The sequence below is a fragment of the Halichoeres trimaculatus genome, unplaced genomic scaffold (genome assembly GCF_033239565.1).
Source record: "Halichoeres trimaculatus isolate MK-OKI-2021-1 unplaced genomic scaffold, fHalTri1.1 fHalTri1_scaffold_5, whole genome shotgun sequence".
NCBI classification, from domain to species: domain Eukaryota; kingdom Metazoa; phylum Chordata; class Actinopteri; order Labriformes; family Labridae; genus Halichoeres; species Halichoeres trimaculatus.
Genome location: NW_027437183.1, coordinates 8,966,684 through 8,991,408, shown reverse-complemented (window position 1 = coordinate 8,991,408; position 24,725 = coordinate 8,966,684). Strand labels below are relative to the sequence as shown.

The following is a 24,725-nucleotide window of genomic DNA, read 5'->3' as shown; positions in this document are numbered from 1 at the left end:
CCACAACTTGTGTGTTTAGAGGTTGGATCTCGTACAAACATGTGGCAGACTGTTTCCACCAAGTAAGAAAAAAAGGAAGATTTGACCTCCCCAAAAAAAACATAAAACTCAAAGACATGCCAGGAGAAAAATTCTAATCCTCCTCCTAGCAGACAAAGCTCTGCAAATGAATAGCAGTGTGGTTTCTTTACATGATGTCTTTATTTTATTTTACTTATTTTTTTTAAGGACAAGTTTTACTTGTTTTTTTGTTAGGCCAAGTCATCTTTTCTTTTTTTTTTCTTTTTTTTTCCAAGTCAAGTCTCCCTATTTCTCTTTCTTCTTGCTATGTTTCTACGGCAAGTTTCTTCTTTTTTTACCTGGTGGAAACAGGCTCCCATACAAACTCAGCAAATGTCAGCATGTATTCATTTGTCACTACTGAGGTGCTGAGTGGGACAAATATTGACATTAGGAGGAAGCTGGGTAAGCTATGAAACCAGGCTGCTGGTGTTACTTCTTAATTTCTGGATAAACATGTGAGCTTGAATTTCTAAATCCAAATGTCTGAAATTCTTTCTTAACATGTTAAAAAGCACCAGACCTTAGATGTACGCCTCTCTTAAAAAAAAAAAGTGATGGCGCTGCCTTCCAGTAAAGATTTTGAAGGATCACCTGTGCAGTTCTGATTGTGTCTGGAGTAAAGAAAACTCAGCTTTGGCCACAAACTCTACAAATAAAAACCAGCCCACATGTTAACAATCTTTATCACTGACTGAAACACAACAACATCAGCTACTGTTACTGTAACACACACATTTCAAGTTTAAAGTGTATTCAGTTTGTTGTTGGGGTGTTTCTCTCTCTGGATAAGTCATAAGGCATATTAAGAACAAGTGCAAACACTCTTCAACATCTGCTCCTACGTCACAACGACACAACCTGTACAGCTAACACTCATTAGAGAAAACAGAGAGCTGGAGGCCAGATCGTTCAGTTTACACTCCACTTCAAAGTGAGTTTGTGACATCATTTGGACCTAAAGTGAACATTTAATCCGTCAATCAACCTGTCATGTTAAGAATCATAAAGCTTTAATCATCATGCAGAGATGACATGTTAATACTGGCTCAGGGTTATCAAAACCAAACACATGGTCGCTCTGCTCCGTGCAGAGACAGAGCAGAGTCACAGCTTCACTGCTGTGGATCAACCAAACACCACAGTACGTCAACAAGTGTACAGTAACATGATCCCAGTAAGAAGTACTGCTCACACACAACAGTACCGATACAGTACCTCAGAGTATTGTCTTTATTGTACCACTGAATGTCCCAGGTTTCTGTACCAGACTGTTCCACAGTCCAGACTAGCTGCTGGAAAAAGTTTCTATTTGCTCCCAGGAGGAGGAGGAGGTGAGGTCCGTTAGAAAAAGGCTACTGGAGTGACACCGAGGAAGAGACGGGAGCAGAGCTGCTGCTGCTGCTGAGTTCATGGTGGAGCAATCATTAACTGTCTCTGCAGACGCTGCCTGGAGAGGAAAAAAAGACATGTGAACTGAAAAAGTTAGAAATTAAGATTAGCTAAGATTTTTGGTGTTTTGGCTTCAACAAGGAAGCTAGAGGTACAAAAGTAATGTGACATCATGAAACTTTCCTCGTTTCCTCATTGTGTAATTTCACTTTATCTAATCCTACATCTGTGTTGTAACTGTGCATGGTGATTTGAACTCACTGAGGATGCTGCGCTTGCACAGAGGACAGGTGTGTTGCAGCAGCAGCCAGGGGTCCACACACTCTCTGTGGTACTCATGGAGACATGGCAGCACCCGCAGACACTGAAGAGACAACACATGAAACTCACACAAATGATCTCGTATCACTGCTCAATCATCTGCAGTTTATGTCTCTCTAAAACTTCTTATAATCTTAAAATAAAACAAAAGGCAAAGATGGAAACTAGAGTATTAAAAATGATGTGCTGCACTCAGGGACTGCTGGATCGTGGCTCACCTGGTTGTTGTTGAACGGCTCCAGACAGACGGCACAGTTGTCAGTCTCTGCTGGCTGGTTTGGGTCACACCAGCGTTTGGGCTGACGGTAAGTTTTGGTTTTTAAAGACGACATTCTCTTGAGGACGTCCTGTTTAGGAAGGAGCTGAAGAAAAACACAGCAGAGCAGGTTACAGACATGAATGCTGGGGGAATTTTTTAAGGACATAGTTTTTACAGGAGATTCAGGAGAATGTCGTATCTAAAGAGTAGAGAAACAGAAAGTAGTCCTTCAACATCATCTTATAAATCTATTTGAGAAAGAGAAACTGGAGGACAGAGATTCTAAATATATGTTTTTAGGAGTTAATTCTGCTGGAAGCAAAGTCTTAAGTTTACAGAGGTGTTTACCTGTAGATCGTCATGGAGCTGCTGGTCCTGGTACTGCCAGCGAGCCTGGACAATAACTCCTGTGCTGAGGATCAGAGCCACCAGGAGAACTGTGTCCCAAAGCTGCTGCAGGTACTTCTAAACACAGACATAAACTCATGCATTTGTCTGGGCTCATATATGGGTCGTTGCAACTACACAAATTCAGCATCTGCTTCAACTGACATTTTTTTTGCATCCAGAGACCTGTCGAACCCCTGTCTTATGTAAACCCAACAAAAAAAAACACATCTGCAGTGCTGCTAGTTTCTTTCCCCTGATCTGATCTCCCACCTGGACCTGCGAGTTGGTCTCCCCCGTACAGATGACCCCCTGCCACTCTCCGTAGCGTCCTCCTCTCGAGCGCCCACAGCTGGACCACAGCGTGAGCGTGGCCCCCTGCCCGGACACACAGCAGCATGCTCTCTGTGTCAATCTGTCATCTGTTCACTCACCACTAGAGGGTGCTAACAACTCAGTCACACTCTGACAGCTGAAAGACTGAGGGGCTCACCAGGTTGTCTTGTAGGATCGTCTTGTAGGTGATTTTAGCGGTCGCTTGAAGACCTCTGTTGAGGGAAGAAGAGTCCTGGAAATCATTATGTCACATAAGCATATAAAAGACTCAGAGCTACTCTTATCTTTCTATGGACCTGGATGTGTACCACAGGCTTATTAGTGTTTATATAACCATCTTTAATGCCTGTAGCTGTCTGAACATGCTCTCAGATAAAAGGACAAAAGGACCCTGTACCTGAGCAGCGCTCCAATCAGCTTTGTGACATTTTCAGAAGTCTGGATCACAATGATGGGCTTAGACAGCACCTGAGACAGATCCATCTACAACAGGGCAACAGGGAGACACAGTTATTATGATATTCAGATTGAATCATCTGGAGAACAGTAGTCAAGCAGATTAGCCCTGTGCAGATTTACCTCACTGACTGTGTTTTGGTTCAGAGCCAGAATGATGAGTGCAGATGCTCCAAGGACCAAAGCTCGCTTCATCTTTAACCAAAGAAGTGAACACATTTTTATTACATAGAAATACCCCCAAAAGTGTCAACAAAACACACTGCAGGTTCAGAAGATCTTCTTACTTTATTGACCATGGCATCAGCGAAAGACTCCTGGTTTCCAGTGGAGGCTTTGCTGTCATCCATGTCCACAGGCACCAGCCCGATCCACGGCTCCTGCTCTTTGGTGTCGTCCTCATCTTTGCCTCTGCTCACCTGTGTTTCCTCATCTTGAAGCTGAGGGCAATATAAAAGAGTGGACAGTTAAATATTGGCAGGTATCCTAAAATTGTCATGAGAGCTGTCTAAACATGCAACCGCTGAAGTAACCCCAGTAGGTGCAGTGTTAAAGCTGCACTACTCATTAAGCTCCTTAGCTTTGGATCCACTGTGTGTGTGGCTATAAACAGAGGTCATTTATCTGGGATTTGGGAAATATATTGTTGCATGCATTTTCATTTATTTGAAAATCTATTGGATAATCTATAAAAAGCTGTAACTGACACAGATTATAACTTGCTGTTTTCAAGAAGTGGCTCCATAACTCCTTCACTCACATTCCATGTTATTACAGGTCCAGAAACACAGCCGTGCAGTTATCACCTAAAAACCCCTCCTCAGAAACACTCACCAGCACCAGATCTCCCTCGAGCTCCTCTTGGTCCTGATCCCGTTGCTCAGCGCTCCTGCTGCCCCCGCTGGACTCCACCACCTCCCCCTCAAACAGAGCGCTGACACCGGGCCGCTGCTCCAGAAAAACCTCCACCACTGCGACCTGCTCTGCCGAAACCAGCAGCCCCGAACACCGCAGCAGCAGCAGGAGGAGAAGCGGCAGCAACATCCAGAGAGGAAACACGCTCCGAGCAAAAGCCATGGCCCAAATGACAACACGGAGTAAATACGATTATAAAAATTTTTAAATACACACAACTAATCAACTGTTACCCGTCATTTTTAGGAAAGCTGCTAGCGTTTTTGTTCGCCAGTTAGCTAACCCGTCAAAGAATGTAAACAAGAAAAGCAACTTCCGACTTTAACCGGAAACACCTTAAGGATAGGTATCTTGTCGCAAAGCCGCTAGCCTCTAACATCCAGGAGGGAGCATAGGGACTATACCAACTAAACAGTTATGGAACGGACAAAAAAATCTAAAACCGTTTATTTTCGCTTAGCTTTGTTTATTCAAAATATTTTAAATACTTGTAAAATGGTTATATTCGTCCCGAACGGACAGCAACAGTTTCTCAACCGTTGATAAAACTCAACCAAAGAAGAATGCAACGAACCAAGACAATGCAACACTTTACTTCCGTCTTCGCTGTTGCTTTGACGTTATTTTTTTGTTAATGCAGCTGGGATGCAAATATCAAACCACTTTTGCTTCTGTTATACTTTCGAATAGTCTAAATTCGTCGAAAGTCATATGCATTTGCGTGGTAAGTTTTAAAACGAAATATACCAGTCTTTCTGTGTGGTTAAGCATTGGGATATGATTGACAATCTAACGAGTAAAAATCTTAAGAACACTTTACACAAGCAACAGTAATTATACGAATAATAAGCGAAAACCTGGAAAACCGTCATAGCTATATAATTATTTCACGTTTGGTTGTATTTGCGCAAGTGCGAGATTTACGGATCAATTACAAAGATTGTTTATTAAAGATGATTCACTCAGACGTTTACAGAGCACAAAAATCTGCTGAATAATGATGAGTCACTGAGTTAAAAAAAAAATAAATCTTCTCATACTAGAAGAAAGCTAAAAATTGAAACTAAAATCAAAGATATTCTGGGTTTTTGTCTGTAAGAAGAGCAAAGCTTGAGTATCTCCAATCAGGAATCCCACTTTGCAGAAAAAGCTACCATGATGTTACAGCTTTTTGATACAAGTTAGTTGTTTGAGATTGTGTAAAAGGCCTACTTCTTGGAAAACCACTTTGTTTTCAGTTGGATGACAAAGCATGTCCTTGACTATCCAACATGGGGAGGGTTTATTAATACTTAGAAGGGTAATCGCTACTCATCACTTAAGTTTTAACTTCTATTAGTCTCTGAAATAATCCAATCAATGTAGGCCTATATTATAATTTAAAATATACCTTGAAAGCTAATTAACTAATAACATCTTAATCTGTTACATTGTATTCTTTAATGACTCTGAAAAAAGATGTTTGTTCAAGGTTTAAATTTAAAAAACAAACCAAAATTTTAACATTACAAAACAAAGAAGCTACAAGCAGCCTATTGAAAATGATAGTGGATTTTAAACTGAGTGCTGCATCTAATGCAGAGCTAAAGCCTGTTGCAAGTTTAAGATTTAGGGTGGCCAATGATGTGACAAATCAGATTTCCATTGTACTCACACCCATTTGCCATTGAAACCCAGGTAGCGTTTAATAATATATTAAATGCATAACCAGAGGGGAGTATTTTCTGCCTTTAAAGAAACAGGTTAAGGCTAAAGATTAAAGTTCAAATTCAAAATCAGCATGCTGTCATGGTTTCTCGCTAATGGTGAAGGAAAAATGTCCCAATTTCCAAAAATTGTGTAAAATATTTCCCTTGGAAATGTCTTAGATTGGAAATAGCATATTATTTTTGGTAAAACTTAAAATTTACATGACTTTTACCTGGATTTTTTCCTAACTTAACTTGGTTTAATTGACAATGCTTATAATTGGGTCTTTATGGATATATAGATTTTAGGGATTACTTCTCACAATTTTAAATGCTCTTCATTTGAAAAAATGCCTCAATGAGAGGTATTTGCAATATTCCCTTATTTATCAATAATTTAAGCAAATCCTGTTGTTATAAAGATAATGTTAAAGCTTCTGGGAGGAGGCTAGCTTGTGGAGGAGGCAGGACCTTCCCTTTCTGTGGTTCCGCCTTTCAGTCACGAGTAAGCCTCTCTTCATTTGTCCTATCTTTGGCCAAGTCAGCTGGTTGGGTTGAATCAGTTGTATCGGGCGGAGTAGCGCTCCTGTTTACATTTTCATCCCTCCGCCTGTTTCTCCACCTGCAGGCTGCCGACAGCGGGGAAAACAGAGGACAGTAACCAGGACGTGAAGGAGCATCCCGGGGGACGTCAGAGACAGAAACACGCTTGTCGCGCTGGACGGTGACGGTGCTGTTTCTCTGTCTGGTTATTCCACTCTCAGCAGCTCCGTCCGTGTCTGTGCCTGTCTGTTCATCCTCTGAACGCAGGGATGAGTGGGCGAGTGGGAGACCTCAGCCCCAAACAGGCTGAAGCTCTGGAGCAGGTGAGTTTTACCAGAATAACAGGACATATTTACAGGCTGCTTTCGTTTCTCTGCATACATCTCATTCTCAGTATCCCTTTAAGAGTTACATAATAATCCGTATCAACAGTGCCCAATATAATTGGTTTCTCAGACGGGATTTATTATTTTTCACGTTTTAAGCACCAGTATAAGACAATGCCTGGTATTACTTCTGCAAAACGACAGTTTACCTAAAATAGCTGCTGGTTAGTGACATTTAGAGTTACAATTTTGAGGAACTTGTACTTTACTTTATCTTTTCATTCATTTAAATTTATGCAATTATATTTTTTATATATTAAATGTATCAAGCTACCTCTTTATTAATCATAATTTTCTAAAATATGGTCATAGTCTTAAAAATGATGACATTCTTGTGGCAATAAAACTCTATTGACGCTTAAGGGGTAATCACAGATTGCTCCTCAGGATGTAGCAGACAGGAGAGCACAAATGTTTGAACTTTCACTTGCTGTAACATTCAAAAAATTTTAATGCATGCATCCAATCTCGCACTATAATTTAAACTACTTTGAAATAAGTTATCCTGCGTAAGCCATGTGTTTAAATTTTCTGTTTTGATGCAGGAAAATGCTGCTGCTGAATAGTTTCCAGTTACAGTGAAAGAAACAGAATTAAAACATTAAGATTTGGTTCACAACACATTGAAACCAGACCTGGATCTTGGCTTTAGACGTGATTCAAAACCAACGTGTTGAAACACATCCTTGATTTTTAATATCACCAACGTCTTTTTCATGACAGCACTGAAATATGAATTCAGACTATTTTGACACCATTTCCCCAAAGTCACTTTCATGTTGTAAACTGAAATCTAAAAAACATGTTTTCAGTGTATTTTATTGTTTATACAATCCTTAATAAGCTCTCAAAGGGCTGTGATGGTCACAAGAGCCATGAGACAATAGAAAGGGAGTAGTCTGAGACATTCACAACAACAGAAAATAAAGGAAGAGCATACACAAACCGTTAACTGCTTTATATATAACAACTAAGAATTCAGATGTCTCAGTGGCTGACCACTCTAAGAGCTAAACTTAAATACAGGTGATGTGTGTTTTATAACGAAACCCTGCTTACATCCACAACTATTTTAGCTACTAAGTTTCAGATAAAGGGGCTGCATGGTGGCTCTGCAGCCTCACTGCAAGAAGGTCACCGGTTCGATTTCCAGCTAGTCGGTGGGCCTTTCTGTATGGAGTTTGCATGTTCTCCCTGTGCATGTGTGGGTTCTCTCTGGGCTCTCCGACTTCCTCCCACGGTCCAAAAACATGGTCATCAGGTTAATTGAACGCTCTTAATATTCCCTAGGTGTGAGAGTGTCTTGTCTGTCTGTGTCAGCCCTGTGATTTACTGGCCACCAGTCCAGGGTGTACCCCGCCTCTCGCCCAATTACAGCTGGGATAGGCTCCATCCACCTGCGACGCTGAACAGGATAAGCGATTCAGAAAATGAATGAATGAATGAATTTCAGAAAAAAGCACAAAAAATGTTGCGAAGAGAGTCAAATGTATGAATAACCTTTTTTTTTCGTCTCAAAGTAGAAAAGTTTTGATAGCTTCTAATTTTCTTCCACCATTGTATCAGAATCAGAAAAGAATTTATTTATCCCTGAGGGACATTGGTGGAGAAGCACATAAACTTGAATATAATCGCCTTAATGTTTAATGTGATCTCATGATGTATTTTTTTTTACCACCACCCAATTTGCTTCAATGTATTTCTGGAAAACGCTAATTACTGTTAAATTACTGAAAACACTTTTTAACTTGTTACTCTGCATTTCAGAGCTATGAATAGCTCTCCTAATTGTTCAGGTAAACTCTGAACAGCTCCAGTGAGTCACATGTCAGCCTTTATAACTTTGTGTTTGGTGTATTTGGTAGAAAAACTGATACTTTTGAAAGTATATGTTGTTTTGGATCGCAAAATCAAACTGTGCCATGGAAAATATAAAAAGCTGTCTTCAGATGAGTCTTTGGGGTGGCTGAATGAATTCTGTCAGGAGTTTTAATCCTTCAGGAGCCAGTGAAGAGGTGTCAGTACAGGAGCTATGAGAGACTGTTGTACTTAGTGAGTGCAGCACCACCTCAGACAGTAAAGGGTTAAGGGTGGAGCTGCTATGAAGAGTAAAAAGAGAGCGTCACAATAAAAAAACTACCAACAGTATCGGATGAAATCAGGGCGTGTCTGAACATCTCAGCTTTCAAAGCAGAGACTCCGCTTCTGAGTGAATTGGTAACGTAAACCTCATGCTTTGTATTTGTCCCTTTTCTGTTGCACCTGTAATCAAAGTTATAAAGAAAACTGTTTCCAAGTTTAGTATCAAAACACTCCCAGACAGGTGTGGCTGTATCCCTGTTTAACACCAGATGAGATGAAGTGCTGATGGCACAAAAGCACAACATCTTACTTGCACTGATATCTTTGATTAAAAACAAAACCTGAGATCTGGATCCAAAGTCTAGTCTTACACCAAAAGAATAAAGTCTCCTTCTTTTCCTTTGATGATTAAAAAGCCAAACTAGTTTAGCAAGGCAGTTATCCTCAATACCCTGAAGGCTTTAACCCTTTGTCCGCTTACTGTGAATGAAACCTAAAGTGTCCTGACCTGTGCGGGTTATCTTGTTGACTGTTTAATTACCACGCAAAATGTTTTTTAAGTCAACTGTCATTGTGCATGAGCGTGTAAAAGTATTAGTCACCGAGTCATAAGTTTTCCACGGCAAAACCTCTTCACTTGAAACCAGGGGAATTTTAGATAAACAAAGACAAACACTGTGTTGGATCTGATTCCTCCAGGGTCAGGGACAGCATCTGGAAAATTAGCATAACACTTCCCTGAAATGCTCTTATGAGTCCTTGTTTTTTTTTGGCACAAACAAATCAGCATTTTCTTTTTCTCCTCTTCTTCTTGTCACAGTTTCGAGAAAGAATACAAGACATTCTTCCTCTACTTCCTGCTCAGCACGACCACTTCTTGCTACGCTGGCTCAGAGGTGAGATCAAAATCATGAGGCACCTGCCCCTGCTGAGAAAACACAAACATACTGTATAAGAATCTGTGTTCTTCACAGATCATTTGTGATTATTTGCCTGATTATCATCTGTAGTAGAAAGCTGCTGCTGCTGTTTAACTTGTGAAATTAAGAGAAGCTGCTGTGGTTTGTTACTAAAAGAGGACATGGAGTAACTAATGCAAGCTGCTGTGTTCACAACGGTTGAGAAAGAGCCTCACGTGGTTGTGATTGTGAACACAAACCACAGCGTGAACCAGGCTTGTTGTGTGACTGATTATTCAGCAGTTAGGGCAGAAACAAGAGAAATCAGGAGTGTTATGTGCTGTTCTGATTAAATGGGACTTCTTCTGTGACGCTGATTTTCTGCGGTGAGGTTGAGTTAGGATATCCACAGGTCAGGAAAACTCTGGATCAATTCATGAATTGTTAAAAGTTATTCAAAACATTTTCTGAATTTCCATTTCCCACTGTAGGCAGTGATGTTTGTTCAAAACAAACTTATCATATGATCAAAGTTGCATAAGAAGTTCTTGAATTAGTACAAGATGTTGTCAACAGAGTGTCAACTGCATTATGTCAACGTCTTAATTAGTTTTCAACCAGTGAAAAAACATCATTCTTGCATTTGAACAAATTTCATTTTTAGGGGTAAAATGAGGGGGGGAAAACATCTTTTTCATATCAGGATTATTGTGACAGTGATTTCGCCAAAGTAACTGCATTTGTGTGATGAGCAGCAGAGCCGGGTTTGTCGGTTGCACCCATGAAAAATTTGCTGAATCATCTCTGCCAATGCCAAACATCTTATTCTCACTAAAACCTGGGAGGATAGAGTCAGTTATGTGGTACAGTTTTCAGACGGTTTGGCCTGATGGGTTGGTGGTGGACTAGTTTCAGAGGCAGTGGTCTCCTGGGTATGACTCTCACATATGGGACCTTTCTCTTATCTCACTCTTCCTGCTCTGTCTTTCACTCTCCCTCCCTCACAAAACCTGAAAATGTACATAAAATATATAAACAAATGAATGAATAATGAGACTAAACAAAAAAAAAATATTTCACTTGGCTCAAAAATATTCAACCAAACATACAAAGTGTTTAATCAAACACAAAAACTATTCAGAAAATGCAAAAATTTGCCATGAAATCGAGGTAAGAGAAAAAAATTGTATCGTAGTATCATGATTGTTTGTTTAATGATTTAAAACCGAGATTTTGTTTTGTTCAGTAATCTTTTTTTTTTTTTTTTTCAAATTTAAGTTCTTTATTTTAGTCTTTGTATGTAAGTTGGGTTGGATAAAAGTTGAGATGTCAGATTCCCAGAATAAATCCTAACTCCAAAAATATGGCTCCTGATAAAGTCTGTAGACATCATCATCATCACCATTTAACTTTTTCACATGGTCTGGTGTTAAAAAGGCAAACTAAAAATCCACAAAATTGGAAATATAGAAGAATTGCGATTTAAATTGAATCGGCACCCCAAAAAAATCACAAGGATAAAAACATATCGTCCCAGCATTACCGTGAAATACAACAAAAATTGAAAATGTACAAAAATACTTTTAGCGTTCAGTGGAATATCATTAATTGTTAGTTCAGTTAATCTTCAAGGCCAAGTGAGGTGTAGTTGGACACATCAAGCACTGTATGTCTAGTATTTATAGAAATGATTGTGACGCACTTTGAAACTAGAAAAGCACTCAGAGAGCGCAGACCTCCACAGAGCATATTATGGTTGTCACACAACACTCTAGTCCTACTTTAATGTTATACTCCCTTTCAGCAGACTGTCTGCTACAATTTGGTGTGAGCTGCAGGTTTGTATGATAATTTATTGCCTGACAGTGTTGAAAATTATGATGACCCAGTACATGTTTCATATTCTGGGTCTTAGAATCCAGAATATTGCCAGATCTGAATCATACTTTTACATCTGTCAGAAATCATGGTGACCTTGTCTTGTATTTTTTTGCAAAGCAATCTGACCTTTTATCGTGGAGTTATATACACATACGGTGAAAAGGGCCCTATCTCACAATGTGAAGAATCCTTTGAAAATTTCCTGGATCCAGACCGTGATCTGGATCACCTCCAAAATTTAAAAAAAACTTCTTCCTTATCCTATTTTGAACATTTCCTGAAATTTTCATCAAGATCTGTTTGTTAGTTTTTGAGTTGTGTCGTTCACAGACAAACAGAGAAACTCAGGCCTTGATTATCATTTTATCCCAGTTAAGAGAAATATTTTTGTCATTTAAGTGTTTTTGCTTTAGCTGTCCTTAATCAAAGTACCTTGATTGTCAGATCCTGAAGGAAAGGAGACACATCTGTTGATGGAGGCCTTCTGCTGATGAGCTGTGCAGCAGAGCTTTAGTACTCTGTGTATCAGGCTAATCCAGGCTCATCCCATTAAAGAAGCACTGCCAGGCACAACAGACAGACTGTGTGTGGAGACACTGTGCACCTGGTGAAACACAGCCGTGCACTCTTAGACTTTCACACAAAGACGCTAACCGACTTTTATGTACTTAGCCCCAAATCAAACCAAGGTTATCTCAAGATTCTAGTGAAGCAGGTCTAAACCAGCACCCTCCTTATTACTTTAATTACCCAACACAGATCCACCATGAGCAAGCCTTTCACAATGTTTGGCAACAGTGTGAAGAAAAAGCTTCCTCCTGACAAGACGAGACAAGACTTTGAGCAGAACCAGACTGGTTTCGCTCAGTGACTGGATGAGCTGAGAAAATATGCAGATCGTGTGAACACATTTCCATACATTTAAGGACATTAGTGACGGCTCAGTTCTGAAACTCCAGGGGGTGCACATGAGGATTGAGTCTGAGTGTGTAAACCATCTCAGTCTATGACCTTCAGTTTGTTCCCTGAATTAAACAGGACGCAGCTCTCTCTGGGTTCAGTGTGACTGATAGGGTTAGACGCTGCTCCGCTCATATGATAGAAGACGCCTTGTACTCGATGTCAAAGACCCTCCTCTTCGTCAGCTTGCCAGGAACTGATATACACGTTTTCTCAGTATAAGGTTAACTCCTATATCCCTGGAGTTTAGTTATGTGTTTTCAATTTCATACTTAAAGGTCCCATATTATGCTCCTTTTCTGCAGTTTAATATGGATCATTGATGTCTTCATGAAATGGTAGTAACATGTTTTGGTCCAAAAAGCCAATAAATCAAGCACAGCAGCATTGTTTCCAGGCTCTCATAGCCCCTCTGTTCAGAACGCTCTGATTTAGTGGGCGTGACCTTCATATGTAAAAGAGCCACTGCTGATACCACCCCGCTCTTCCACGTTACTGAGAGCGGAGCCATGAGCTCGAGTGCACAATGTTTAGAAAACAGCGGATCTCATTTACCATAACATTACAGGCTAAAACAATAGGCTAACCGCAGCTAAAGTTAGCATCCTGAAGCTAACACAGAGACAGGGGGGACACTGAGGAAAAGCTCTTACATCTGCTCCACAGCACACAGCATTTAAAATACTCACATTTCCAGGGTCCGAGGTTTGTTGGCGGATGGTTGGTAATGCATCTGGATTCAGGACCAGTCTATTCTCTACCCCTCTGTTGTACAAAGTTGGAAAAGCAGTCGGCCGTGAAGTGACTAGCACACACATGCACAGTTTTACTGAGTGTAGCTGGCACTTTTCCCTCATAAATGAACTCCAGCCACTTAGACTTGTCTTCTTCCGAGATGGGAAGCTTATGCATGGAACTATGTGGCTGTTTACAGCCAAAAACAGAGCAGTGATGGCTCTTCAACTTTGGCATTCTCTTCCCCGTCTGCTGGAGAGATTTCTATCCAGCAGCAGGGAGGAGAGTGGGCGGGGAGGGGGTCCAGGGGTATCTGCTCCGATGGACTTATCAGGTCAGACTTTCTCTTGATTGGTCAAAAAAGGGAATCGCTGACGTCTGCAAATCCACAAAATCCAAACAGCTCGTTTTAGGTCAGGATTTTACATTCACAAGCACAGGTTTTGTCACTAAAGTCAAAGACCCACAAATTTCACTTAAAGACTTAATAAAGTGATTTTTGAACAATATGGGACCTTTGAGTTTGAAAATACTTTTGTAACACTAGCTGTAAATCTAAAGTGTCTTTTCTTGTTCTGTATTCACTGACCTCTTTCACCTTTTTTGTCTCACCTACAGGCGATCTGAATCCCATATTTCCTTTTAAAGCTTTACAGCACTGTGTATAAGATGACTGGCATCACCAACAGAGTCACAAAGTGCAGCTGATCTTTCTCTGGTCATAAAACTGCACCAGCGTTTTGTTAGCGCTAACCCTGGTTAGACTTTCAGTTCTTTTGTTGAATGTAATCAGATAACTTATCGTTAGTTAACCTGGGTACCATCCACCTTTATCACAGCTTGAGATAGAATGATGGTGGTGCCCTGAGGATGAACCTGAACATGGGCAGTATTATTGTATCCATTATTTTAACATTTACTAATCCTATAACTTAAATTGATTTGAAATTTCCCTCTTGACATCCTCCCCTAGCCCCTCTCATGGTTTTCTACCCCTGCCACTGCCCTAATATCTCCAAGTGCCTTAAAAGCCTCAAAAATGTAGCTAAAACAGATCATACAGAAGTATTATTAATGCATATGAATGCCTCTACAGGCCAGTTATAATGAAGAGCATGCAATCCTTTTAGAAGAACAGATTTTAATGAGTAACGGATTTAACTGTTGAAAAAAAAGACGGATGAGGATGTTTTTTAATTGAAACTCTACGGCAGATAATAAGGGTCAGTAAAAATCTTTTTTCGAGTTTAAGCCAGTAGGAAAAAAGAAGAAAAAATATTACATAAAAGAATCTAACTTTTTCCTCAGTCATCATTCTGTTAACCCTATCTTTAGTGAAAAGATAGTAAAACCTCCTGCTTTTTTAGCAGTTACACTTTGATTTAATAATTCTGAATTTAAAGAGGTGAAGGTGAAAAGGTGAAAAAAGAAATTGTTCACTGGTCTAGCCTCAACATATATGTATTTTCCTGTGGTCCTAATTATCTTCAATAGAAAACACTTCTTAACATGTATGGAACAAAACAAGCAAAGATACAAGAGTGCAAACCTTGTTCACAGGAGGCTCCAACGCAGAACAAACCCAAAGTTACTCATAGTAGCTTTAAAGAGGGGGTATCTTTCTTTCCTGTGTTTTAAACATGAATATAAGGTAAAAATTCTGGATATCCATGCTTAATGGTATAATTGGTAGTTTGATTTAGATACAATTTTTGTTAAACTGGTTAAAATGATCTATATGTCCCGATGGCAAGCAATACATGAAGTGTTCTTAAATGAGAGCGAATAATATCAGCTATCTACAGCAGGAGAAAACCCAGAAAAACATCAGCCAATCACATCGATTAGGATCCAATCTGTTAAACCAATCAAATCCCGTCCTGCTGTTTTGCCCTCCTCCTTTGCGCACTGCCCCTGACTCAATGCGTGTTCCCGAGTTTAGCAGTGTACAGGTTCTCAGCAGAAGAATGGCAAAGAAACTACCCATACCCCGATTACTGGTAACCGCTCCTCCAGCTAAACAGAGCAAGAAAAGAAAGACGGAGGCTTTCTTTTCTTTTTCTATTTCCCTGCCTCTAACTACTGCCCCTCTCACTCCACCTCTGACCCGATGAGGTACTTGGCTCTGGGCTGTAGTTCCGATTAGTGTCTAATAAACTCTCACCACAGAGGCTCTGACAAGCAAAAAAAATGTAATATTTAGTAAGTCTTGGAGAAAATGTACATGTACTATTTGTATCATAGCTTTACTCCTGATATCGTGTCACAGGTAAAAGTGGATAATGCTAACACGAAAGTTGCGAGTACTAACAAAAGTCAGGTTTGTTTATTTGATTTTTACCTTTACGTTTTATCGTTTTGGTGTTTCCTTACATCTAAATGAGAAATGACTCGACATGGAGCAAAACATAAAATGATGTGCTGAGTCCGTCTTTCAGTCATTCACAATCATAGTCGTGAATCAGTGACGCACATGCATGTGAGCAGGGGCGTTGCTTTGGAGGAGCTCCAAGGGAAGGGGAGGAGGGGCTAGGCAGAGTCCTGACAAGATGCTACGTTCAAATTCATGCTAGTTTTTTAAGACTGCCAGCCCTGCCTTAAATGTGTAGACCGCTTAAAATTCATATGTTGTAAAAATCCCAGTATTTGTCTGCAAACTTCCCAAAATGGTCTGTTCTGAAAATAGCCCAAAATCCCCACGAGACTTGTTGAAATGATGACATCATTGCATGAACATCTCCTAACTGGTTTCTGGCATGTTGAAAGGGTGGGCCTCAAACACCAAGGTCTGCTTGAAATCGTGTCCGGACAGGCCTTCAGATGGCTGGTGGATTAGAAAGAAGGGGGTTTGAAGAGACAGCAGCTAAAACAAAGTGTTTCAGTCTGAGGCCGAAATTAGGGTTTTCTAAAACACAAGGGATTCTTTTGAGCTGTAAATTATTTAAAGCTACTACAGGGGAACCAGAGGGACAGTATAAATTCTGAAAAAAAGCACAATACCCCCTCTTTAAGCTGCTAAGCTTCACACTTCCTGTTTATTTTAAGTTCAAGGCTTCAAATAGTATCAAAATGAAAAAATGTCAATCCACTCATGTCAATGCTCGACTAAATCTCTGACAGACCAAACAGTGAGACAGGATGACTTTAACCATAATGTTGTCCTCTCTTTGGATCTCGTTCTTAATAGTTTAATTCAAGTGTTTCAGGGATTTCCTCTGTTAAGCTCTTTTAGGTGAAAGGTCGGGGAGATCAGCGGGCTGGATGACGCACGATATTTCCACCAACAGCTCCTTCACCAAAAGTGACAGTTTTAGCTCTTTGAAAGAATTTGAATGTGCCCTTTAGCACACAGTTTAGTAACAATGAAAAACCATTTAACATAATTCAAATATCTTTATAACTGTATTGTGTCTACTTGGATATTTTAAACCCTAGCAGAGGAATAAACAAGATAAAGAATTAAAGTGTGTAACCGTCATTGAACACTAATCATTCCCCATGGGTGTCTGTATGTACTAATAATTTGCTTTTACTCTTTTTCAGCCAGAAACTTCAACCTCCAGAAGTCTGAGGCCATGGTGCGAAAGGTAACGTGTTAAACTTCGCTTTTTGCACATTTTCATACTTGCATGTGTTATCGTCTTGTTGAGACACACTCCACGTCCACGATGCCACGATGCTTTCTCTTTCTAAGAGTTTATGGTGAGTGTGAAAGTCCAGTTGGCTCCAGCACAGACTGTTCAGCTGCAGATTAGAGCTGGGTAATGTGGTAACTGCTCATTGTGGGGAAACTGAGTCATCACTACGGCCTGAGGAGATAAGATATGGATAAATGAGATTAAAGCAAACTGGAGATGTACAACGAACAAACTGACAGCTACATAAACTTGGGGGCTGATAAAAGCACACTACTCAGGAAATCAGCCTATATCTGCCAAAGCTGCACTCAGAGGAAGTCACTTTGAGTCTTTCTTCTGTCCACCTGTTGAAACTTAGCCAAATATTCACCCCTACTTTTCTCTTTTCTAAAAAGTGTTCTGAGAAAGAAGTTCAGAATTTCAGATATATGACAGAAAAAAATAATTCAAAGAGAATAATACAAAAACTGTAAAAATGTTTCAGACTTTGAATCATGTATTGTGTGTCCTGTGATGTGTCCACTGATCCTTTTCTTGCTGACTGTCCGGTTTTACATCACCGCCTGTCTGAAACCTCCTAATCCATTTAAATCACTACACTGTGCCGGGGCTTGTCTGCAGCTGTGAAAGGAGTAGTTAAAAAAGGGTTAAAGATTCTGTTTTGATTTTTTTTATAGTTTTATTTTTACTGATCTTGATATGCTTCTTTTCTTGCAGCATGTGGAGTTCAGGAAAAACATGAAAGTAGACACAATAACCACAGAGTGGCGTCCACCGGAGGTAGATAAAAAAAATAAAAAATACAAAATAAAAAAATAAAATTAGTTTTATTTTAATTTCTGTTGATAAAAAATTCATTTATCCTTGCTTTAACTCTTAAATGGCTGGTATTTGCAGGTGATAGAGAAGTATCTGTCAGGAGGGATGTGTGGCTACGACCGGGAGGGCAGTCCCATTTGGTATGACGTCATCGGACCTGTGGATCCTAAAGGCCTCTTCCTGTCCGCCTCCAAACAAGACTTCATCAAGTCCAAGATCAGAGACTGTGAGATGCTGCACAAGGAGTGTACCCTCCAATCACAGCGGGTAAAATAAGATCAAGCGCTTCTCTTCTAGCATGGTGCTAAGTTTTGCATGTAGTGTTGTTTACATTGTTGTTACACTCACTAAACAATCAGCTGTGATGACTCAGACGATACAATTCCTTATTTTAGCTATATAGTTCAGCTTTTTGGCATTTTTTTGAAAGTGTTTCTTAAAATGTGAGATGGATTTAAAACTCTACCTCTATGGATGTAGAAAAAACTTTTTTTATTGTTTGGGCACAGTTTCTGTTTCAGTGTTTTTCTTAATATCCAGTTTGAGGAGGGGAAAAGCCAATTCAGATGTTAAAAAGCAGCTAAAAAGAATAGAATAGAATTGAACTTTATTGTCATTGTAACTAGCACAATGGAATTGAAGTCACAACAGCAATCAAGAAAACAAAAGTAAGAAAGTGTATAGAAAGTGCAAAAAAGGTCCATAAGAAAATAGATGATGACAGCTTGTCCATCATTGTTCAGTTCAGCCAGCCTCCACCTCCACAGGGTCCAGGACTGAGCTTCTTCAGTCATGCTCCATCTCTGTCTCCTGGATCCTTTCTGCTCACAGCAGGTGGAGTTCTTCCAATGTGGCCTTGGTGTCTGATGTTAGCTCTGTTAGCCATGTCTGTGAATAGCATGATGCTGCTCTGCCCTCTGGTATTACCTCTGTTGGTGGGTTAGCACAGCTAGCTTGTCCATCTTATTGGAGATAAATCTTATGTTCCCAATAACAATGGATGGAAGGACAGGTCCATGTCGTCACTTCTTAGCTCACACCTGAGAACCATCATGTCGTCCTCACCTCCTTCTCCTCACCTTGTGGGAAGACATCAGGCCTTACACCAGTTAGCATTGACATGCTACAGGCTGCTAACAGCTGAGTTCACGTGTAAACAATGCAGCCTTGGTTACATGTAGGGATCTCCAGACAAACACAGGAGAAAAAGTAGCAAAAATATCGCTGAAGCCACAAAAAGTTTGGTGTCCATGACCAACAAATGAGCCATACAAAGTAATGATCCACTCCAAATACAAAGATTATGAAAAGAGAGGAAAAAATTACAAGAAACGGATGAAGAAGAGAGAGCTGCTGCAAAAGGCAGCCATAGCCAACAGGGCGGCGCCTACCAACATAAGCAACAAAACACAAAGATTTCTATCTTTCTGCTTTCAAACAGCTTGGGAGGAACGTGGAGGCCATCACTATGATCTATGATGTCGAAGGTCTGGGTCTGAAACACTTATGGAAGCCTGCAATAGAAACATATGGGGAGGTACACACCCACTCACTCACACACATGCACACATACAGTGTTGATGTATCACTCACAACACACACATAAAGCAGACTGTTTGGTCGTTTATATGAAGTTATTCTGTGTCTTAAGATCCTCCAGATGTTTGAAGAAAACTACCCAGAAGGCTTGAAACGGCTGTTTGTCATCAAAGGTACGACATGATGTCAGACTCTGAAGCTGGGAGTTGATCAGGTGATGTTTTTGCTGGCTGACACCTCAATGTTTTCTCCTGCAGCTCCTAAACTCTTCCCCGTCGCGTACAACCTCATCAAACACTTCCTGAGTGAGATCACGAGACAAAAGATCCACATCCTCGGGGGTGAGTCATGAAAATTAGATTCTTCAAGAGAACATTTCATCTAATTTACAGAACACAGGACCTCTTTTCTCCTCTTCTGTTGAAATACATAAATTCTTGTTTTGTGGGTTGGCAGCTAACTGGCAGGAGGTTTTACTGAAGTACATCGACGCAGAGGAGCTGCCGGTCATCTACGGCGGCAAACTGACAGATCCTGATGGAGATCCTCGATGTCGAACGAGGGTGAGTCGGTCAAACAGCTGATTTGTAGATGCTGTTCTTTGGTGGAGGGCTGACGATGAGATGGAAAAGACGTGAGTCTGGTGGATTATTTTAAGATACAGACACTGAAAGATGTACTTATTCACAATTAGAGTGAGTTGGTTTAAGATTTTATTTCTAATATGAAACAATCAAATAGACAGAAAGAAGAGACATTAACAAACCTTTAATAGCTTAACGTGAAAGACTGGTTGTATGAAAGAAGAATCTGTATCAATTTTACACTCCTAATTTCTTAAACTCAAAGCAAAAGAAAAGAAAAGACAATTTTAAAGTAGCAGTATGTTGTTAATTGGATGCACAATTCTTAATAGTTTCACAAATCTAGAAAAGGAGAAGTATAACCTGGATAAATCTCACCCCCTGTGAAAGGTTTGGGGTTGTGATAGACGGTCAACTCTTCCACCTTGCAAGTCAGACTCTACCTTCATCCGTCAGCCCTCCTAAAGACAACCAGACCTGCAGATCAGCGCTGAAACTGCCAACAGTGCGCTTGCTTTGAAGCATTTTCATAAGGACTGACTCTGTTTTCATAGCCTCTTCTGAGCTGCTCTGGAGTATTTTTCTCTGGTTTGCGTGCGCTTTGCAGCGTACAGCTAAGCTTTGCTGAGACCTCCAGGCGGAGATACAAACTGTGAGCACCTGACATGTTGTGGGTTCATATTTGACTGGCAAACAACCTTTGATGTGAGTTTCAATCCCACTGGTTTTCCCTGTCACAGGTGAGAGGAAAACAGAGATATGATTTCACTAAAGAAGAATAACGCTGAGTTAAATTCAGGCTACAAATGAGCCACACAAATGCTACTACTGTTTGTCACAGGGATCAAGTTACAGAGGAATGAGCCTTGTGATTCAGATTCAGATTCAGATTTAGACAACTTTATTGATCCCAAAGGGCAATTCAGTTTTGATTACAGCAGATCAGAGTAACGCAGTGACGATTTCAGACTGTCTGTGCAAGGCAGAGATAATGAGTTCATCTGGACAGTGCTGTTTTACAGTTGTTCTGTTTCATAGATAAACAGCGTACATGACAAGCAGCAGGTGCGGAAAGATTGTGTCTTTTGGCTGCAGATAGAGTGCATAATAAATGAAAAAAAAACCCCAAAAACTCCTGCATCTTAAAGATTTCCCTCTTCAACCCCTGCTGCAGTCCTGCCTCGCTGCGTAGAAACTACAAATGCTTACAACAGTTTAGTTCTGCGAGAGCTGCAGCTTGAGTAGTCACACTTAGAGACGAACTCTCCACTCTAACTCTGAGTCTGTCACTGTTTCTGTAGATAAGTAATTGGGCCCAGGACAGATGAGGAACAGGAGGACAGAAATTCACTTTGGCTGCAGTCAACACAAAGAAATGAGATCCTGAGCCTCAGATTTTAACCTTTTTTTTTTTTTTTTAGCTAGCTGTGTGATCTTAAACTTGTACTGTACTGACTTCATTAGCTTGTAAGAACTTGTTAGTATTAAAGAATAAATCTATATTAAGAAAAATAAGTCATTTGTGAAGTGCCAGATGTGATGAACTAGACCTAAATTTACACTTTTGGCTCCAACAGGCCATTTAATCTGATGACAACAGAAACACAGTTGGTCTTCCACAGCTACATTTGTAGTGATGATAAGCTAACAAAACACTTTAACATAAAAAGCAATCATTTAATTAAACCACATGGGTTTATGGTATAGCTTACAATAAATATTGGAAAGCATGACTTTTGAGCTTCATTTGAATCCATATTGTGGCACAAGTGTTGATATTATAATAATATTATAATTTTTATGTTCTCTCAAACAAATCTCATGGATAAAAAGCACTAAATTTCACATATTTCAGCAGAATTTTTACAAAATACATGAGACGCACCTCTTTACTCTGTCCAGCAGAGGGAGCTTATGTTACTCACAAAATGCTCTCCTCTCCAAAATACCAGCTCAAGGGCAGCATAACAAAAGTGTTTAATTAGAATTCATGGGACTTTTTGTAGATGCTCAAAGAGGCTTTTCATATAACAAGTAGATTCTGGGCTGTGATAATCAGCAGCTGTATAACACAAATAGAGAGAAGAAGAATTATTGTTGCTGTTGCACCTCAGTGGTTAAATTACAAGGTAACAAACGTTTGTGCTCTGTATCTTTCATGTGCACCAGATAAAAACTTGTGCACAGCAGTTCATGAGCTTTTGCACACAAGTGAATATTTGTGTGCTCACATTAGGTGGACGGTGGAAGGTGGTGGAGAAAAAATAATCCAAGTAACTCAGGAAAATCACTATGTTTTTTTTTTTTTTTTTTGATACAGTCAGACGTCTTTTCCTCTTTTTGTCCTCCTGTTTGTGCTGAGCCTAATGTTATGGCCTTTGAGGCCAAAAGCAGCTCGACCAACTTCTGTTTTGCAAAGAAAGTGATTTTTAGATGTACATTCAGGGGGAAAAAAATCTACTTTCTTCCAGGAACTTGGCTTTTAATGTCAGAAAAGAATTTTATTGATATCAAATTGCAGTGATTTTCGTTAATGTATGCCAGTCTTTTTTACATCTTTTCAGTTCCTCTGTGGTTGTGTCCCAATAACGGTTCTGATCAATTCTCAATTTTAGAGAAGTGTTTTCACAAGTTTGACTTCCCTTACAGAAGCTCTGTCATCTCACACAGGTGCAGAAACTGTTCTTGTTTGAGCTAAACAATATCAGAAACATTAAAGTACTCTTGTGGCCTGTGTGTACACTTGTTTGATGCTCTTGGATTGAATTGACAGTGGTTAAAATTTACCCGTCTTTTCTGACCTTGTGAGGAAACACGTCCCTCTGTTGGTTAGTTATTGAACTGCAGTGTTGTAAAAATTCACAGGGAAATATCATTTTTTGTTGATAATATACATGAAAGTGTTCAGGTTAGAGCATTCCCAGAACTTCTGTTAAAATGTTTTAACTTACAAGCATTCAGACCTAAAATCACGAAGACACAGTAAGTCATGAGTTTCTCTGATTTCTTTTTATTCCACCGTCTTTCATTATTTCATATTGTTCAGTCCTTTTAAACCTTTATTCTAACTCTGTTTATGTCTGATATTTGGCTACAGATAAACCACGTCGGCCCAGTTCCCACTTCGTACTATGTGCGGGACCATGTGAAGGTGGACTATGAGCAGTGTTTGACTGTCAGTCGAGGCTCCTCCCAGCAGCTGGATTATGAGATCTTGTTCCCAGGCTGTGTCCTCAGGTTGGCCAGAAAAATTAACATATCTGTCACAATTAGTAAACTTTCTTATGGCAGGCATGTTTCAAAAATAGTAACAAAACTTGTTCAAAAATTTTCTTCCTTCTCTGCAGATGGCAGTTTGCCACAGAGGGCGCAGACATAGGCTTTGGGGTGTTCATGAAGGCTAAAAAGGGCGAGTGGAAGAAGGCTGCACAGATGCAGGAAGTCGTGCCAAGTCAGAGATACAACGCCCACTTAGTGCCTGAGGACGGTTCACTGACCTGTGAACGCCCAGGAGTTTGTGAGTATCCAGACCTGAGACAGTGTTTATGATGTGAGATCATCCAGCAGAAAGATCATCTCTGAATTCTGTTTGTTTCTCTCAGATGTTCTCAGGTTTGACAACACTTACAGCATCTTCCAGGCCAAAAGGGTCAGCTTCACTGTGGAGGTCCTGCTCCCTGACAGCATGCAGAAACCGCAGACCAACGGAGACTCCAGCAGCCATGTGCAAGCTGAGGACACAGCCAGTAAAGACCAAGAAGTTGGCACAGTGTCTTAACTTATTGTTATTGGGCTGTTAAAGCTCAGCCACATCCTGAGAGACTTGATATGACCAAGAACTGCAACATGCTGCCTCTATAACCCAAAACATGACCAGGATCTAAATTTTAACCTGTATAAAAATATTGATGACCCTGTTATATTACTGTGGTATCAACATTTAGAGACATAAAAGTATGATCAAAACTATGCAGACACCCTTGCATACATAGTTCTGTACATGCCAGAAAAACATGCCAGAATTCCTAACACTCTGTACTAAAGTTGCATTGTGGGTAATGTAGGCTGATGGTCCTGAGAGAAGCGGAATCTCACCTAAATGAATCAGGTAAGCCGTAGCCTACTCAAACTTGCTTACAAAAGGTGTGATGGATCTCTTAATTTTAAGAAACTCTCATTAATGAATATACGTTTTCTTACTAGGGCTGTCAAAATTAAAGTATTAATCAGATTAATCTCATCATCATGATTAATCTGGTTAAAAATTTTAACTCAATTAACTCATCTGCCGTGCAGAATGACTCATAATCCCTGAGATGTCTCTGGCAACACATTTTGGACACTTTGTCCAAGTAGATTTGAGTACGATAGGCGGCCATCATGCAGTATTTTACACACTCTGTAGAAGCATTTTTTTCCTGCTTTGGAGCTTCAGTAAGTCTACCTCAGACAAATTGCAAAGTGGATTGCAACAAACTCAAAAAACACCCATTAATATCAACAAGGACATGGTTTTTACAAAGGATTTGCAATTTGCCTCTCAATATGCATTGTAGAAGGCTCCACCAAGAAGCACAAAGAATTTTTTTTTAAACTAAATGCTAATGGTGTTTAATTAACATGCTAAATGCCAAAATATTTCCTCTTTTCTCTTCTGAATATCCACAGCACCTGTGATTAATCTGATGTAATATTTTAATCGTTTGACAGCACTTCTCAAAACAAAATTCAAATCAATATTAGTATTTTGATAGATTGTTTCCATAGATTTTATGAAGCCCAAGGGAAATGTGTGATTAATCATGATTAATCACAGAATAGAAATATGATTACCTTGATTCATTT

General features: G+C 39.9%; 2 protein-coding genes across 5 annotated transcripts; one reads left to right on the top strand and one right to left on the bottom strand.

Annotated features, from left to right (window-relative positions):
• Nucleotides 1-266: 266 nt before the first annotated feature.
• On the bottom strand, nucleotides 267-4,288 carry rnf215 (ring finger protein 215). 3 transcript variants are annotated; one of them, XM_074669469.1, is made up of 10 exons: nucleotides 4,046-4,288; nucleotides 3,499-3,651; nucleotides 3,335-3,406; nucleotides 3,153-3,238; nucleotides 2,913-2,967; nucleotides 2,693-2,797; nucleotides 2,381-2,497; nucleotides 1,992-2,135; nucleotides 1,714-1,816; nucleotides 267-1,510 (listed from the first exon to the last, which is right to left on the bottom strand). In XM_074669469.1, the coding sequence occupies exons 1-10, from the start codon at nucleotides 4,286-4,288 to the stop codon at nucleotides 1,488-1,490; spliced, it is 1,101 nt and encodes a 366-aa protein (XP_074525570.1). In that variant the 3' UTR covers nucleotides 267-1,487. The 3 variants fall into 3 exon arrangements, with proteins under 3 accessions (XP_074525570.1, XP_074525571.1, XP_074525572.1); XM_074669470.1 differs by having other exon boundaries at nucleotides 2,381-2,494; XM_074669471.1 differs by lacking the exon at nucleotides 2,693-2,797.
• LOC141789917 (SEC14-like protein 2) lies at nucleotides 4,174-24,250 on the top strand. Of its 2 annotated transcripts, XM_074669468.1 has the most exons (13): nucleotides 4,174-4,308; nucleotides 6,443-6,680; nucleotides 9,646-9,721; nucleotides 16,844-16,887; nucleotides 17,656-17,718; nucleotides 17,836-18,024; nucleotides 19,199-19,294; nucleotides 19,409-19,469; nucleotides 19,554-19,637; nucleotides 19,753-19,859; nucleotides 22,978-23,117; nucleotides 23,228-23,397; nucleotides 23,483-24,250. In XM_074669468.1, the coding sequence occupies exons 2-13, from the start codon at nucleotides 6,627-6,629 to the stop codon at nucleotides 23,656-23,658; spliced, it is 1,260 nt and encodes a 419-aa protein (XP_074525569.1). In that variant the 5' UTR covers nucleotides 4,174-4,308; nucleotides 6,443-6,626; the 3' UTR covers nucleotides 23,659-24,250. The 2 variants fall into 2 exon arrangements, with proteins under 2 accessions (XP_074525569.1, XP_074525568.1); XM_074669467.1 differs by lacking the exon at nucleotides 4,174-4,308 and having other exon boundaries at nucleotides 6,344-6,680.
• Nucleotides 24,251-24,725: the final 475 nt, after the last annotated feature.

Excerpts from the sequence above, each read along its gene's own strand:
- rnf215 (XM_074669469.1), bottom strand. The coding sequence starts at position 4,288 with ATGGCTTTTGCTCGGAGCGTGTTTCCTCTCTGGATGTTGCTGCCGCTT. Across the intron at positions 3,239-3,334 it reads ACCAAAACACAGTCAGTGAG|ATGGATCTGTCTCAGGTGCT; the intron begins GTAAATCTGCAC and ends GCCCTGTTGTAG. Across the intron at positions 1,511-1,713 it reads GTGCAAGCGCAGCATCCTCA|GCAGCGTCTGCAGAGACAGT; the intron begins GTGAGTTCAAAT and ends TTTCCTCTCCAG.
- LOC141789917 (XM_074669468.1), top strand. The coding sequence starts at position 6,627 with ATGAGTGGGCGAGTGGGAGACCTCAGCCCCAAACAGGCTGAAGCTCTG. Across the intron at positions 6,681-9,645 it reads AGGCTGAAGCTCTGGAGCAG|TTTCGAGAAAGAATACAAGA; the intron begins GTGAGTTTTACC and ends TTCTTGTCACAG. Across the intron at positions 19,470-19,553 it reads ACGGCTGTTTGTCATCAAAG|CTCCTAAACTCTTCCCCGTC; the intron begins GTACGACATGAT and ends TTTCTCCTGCAG.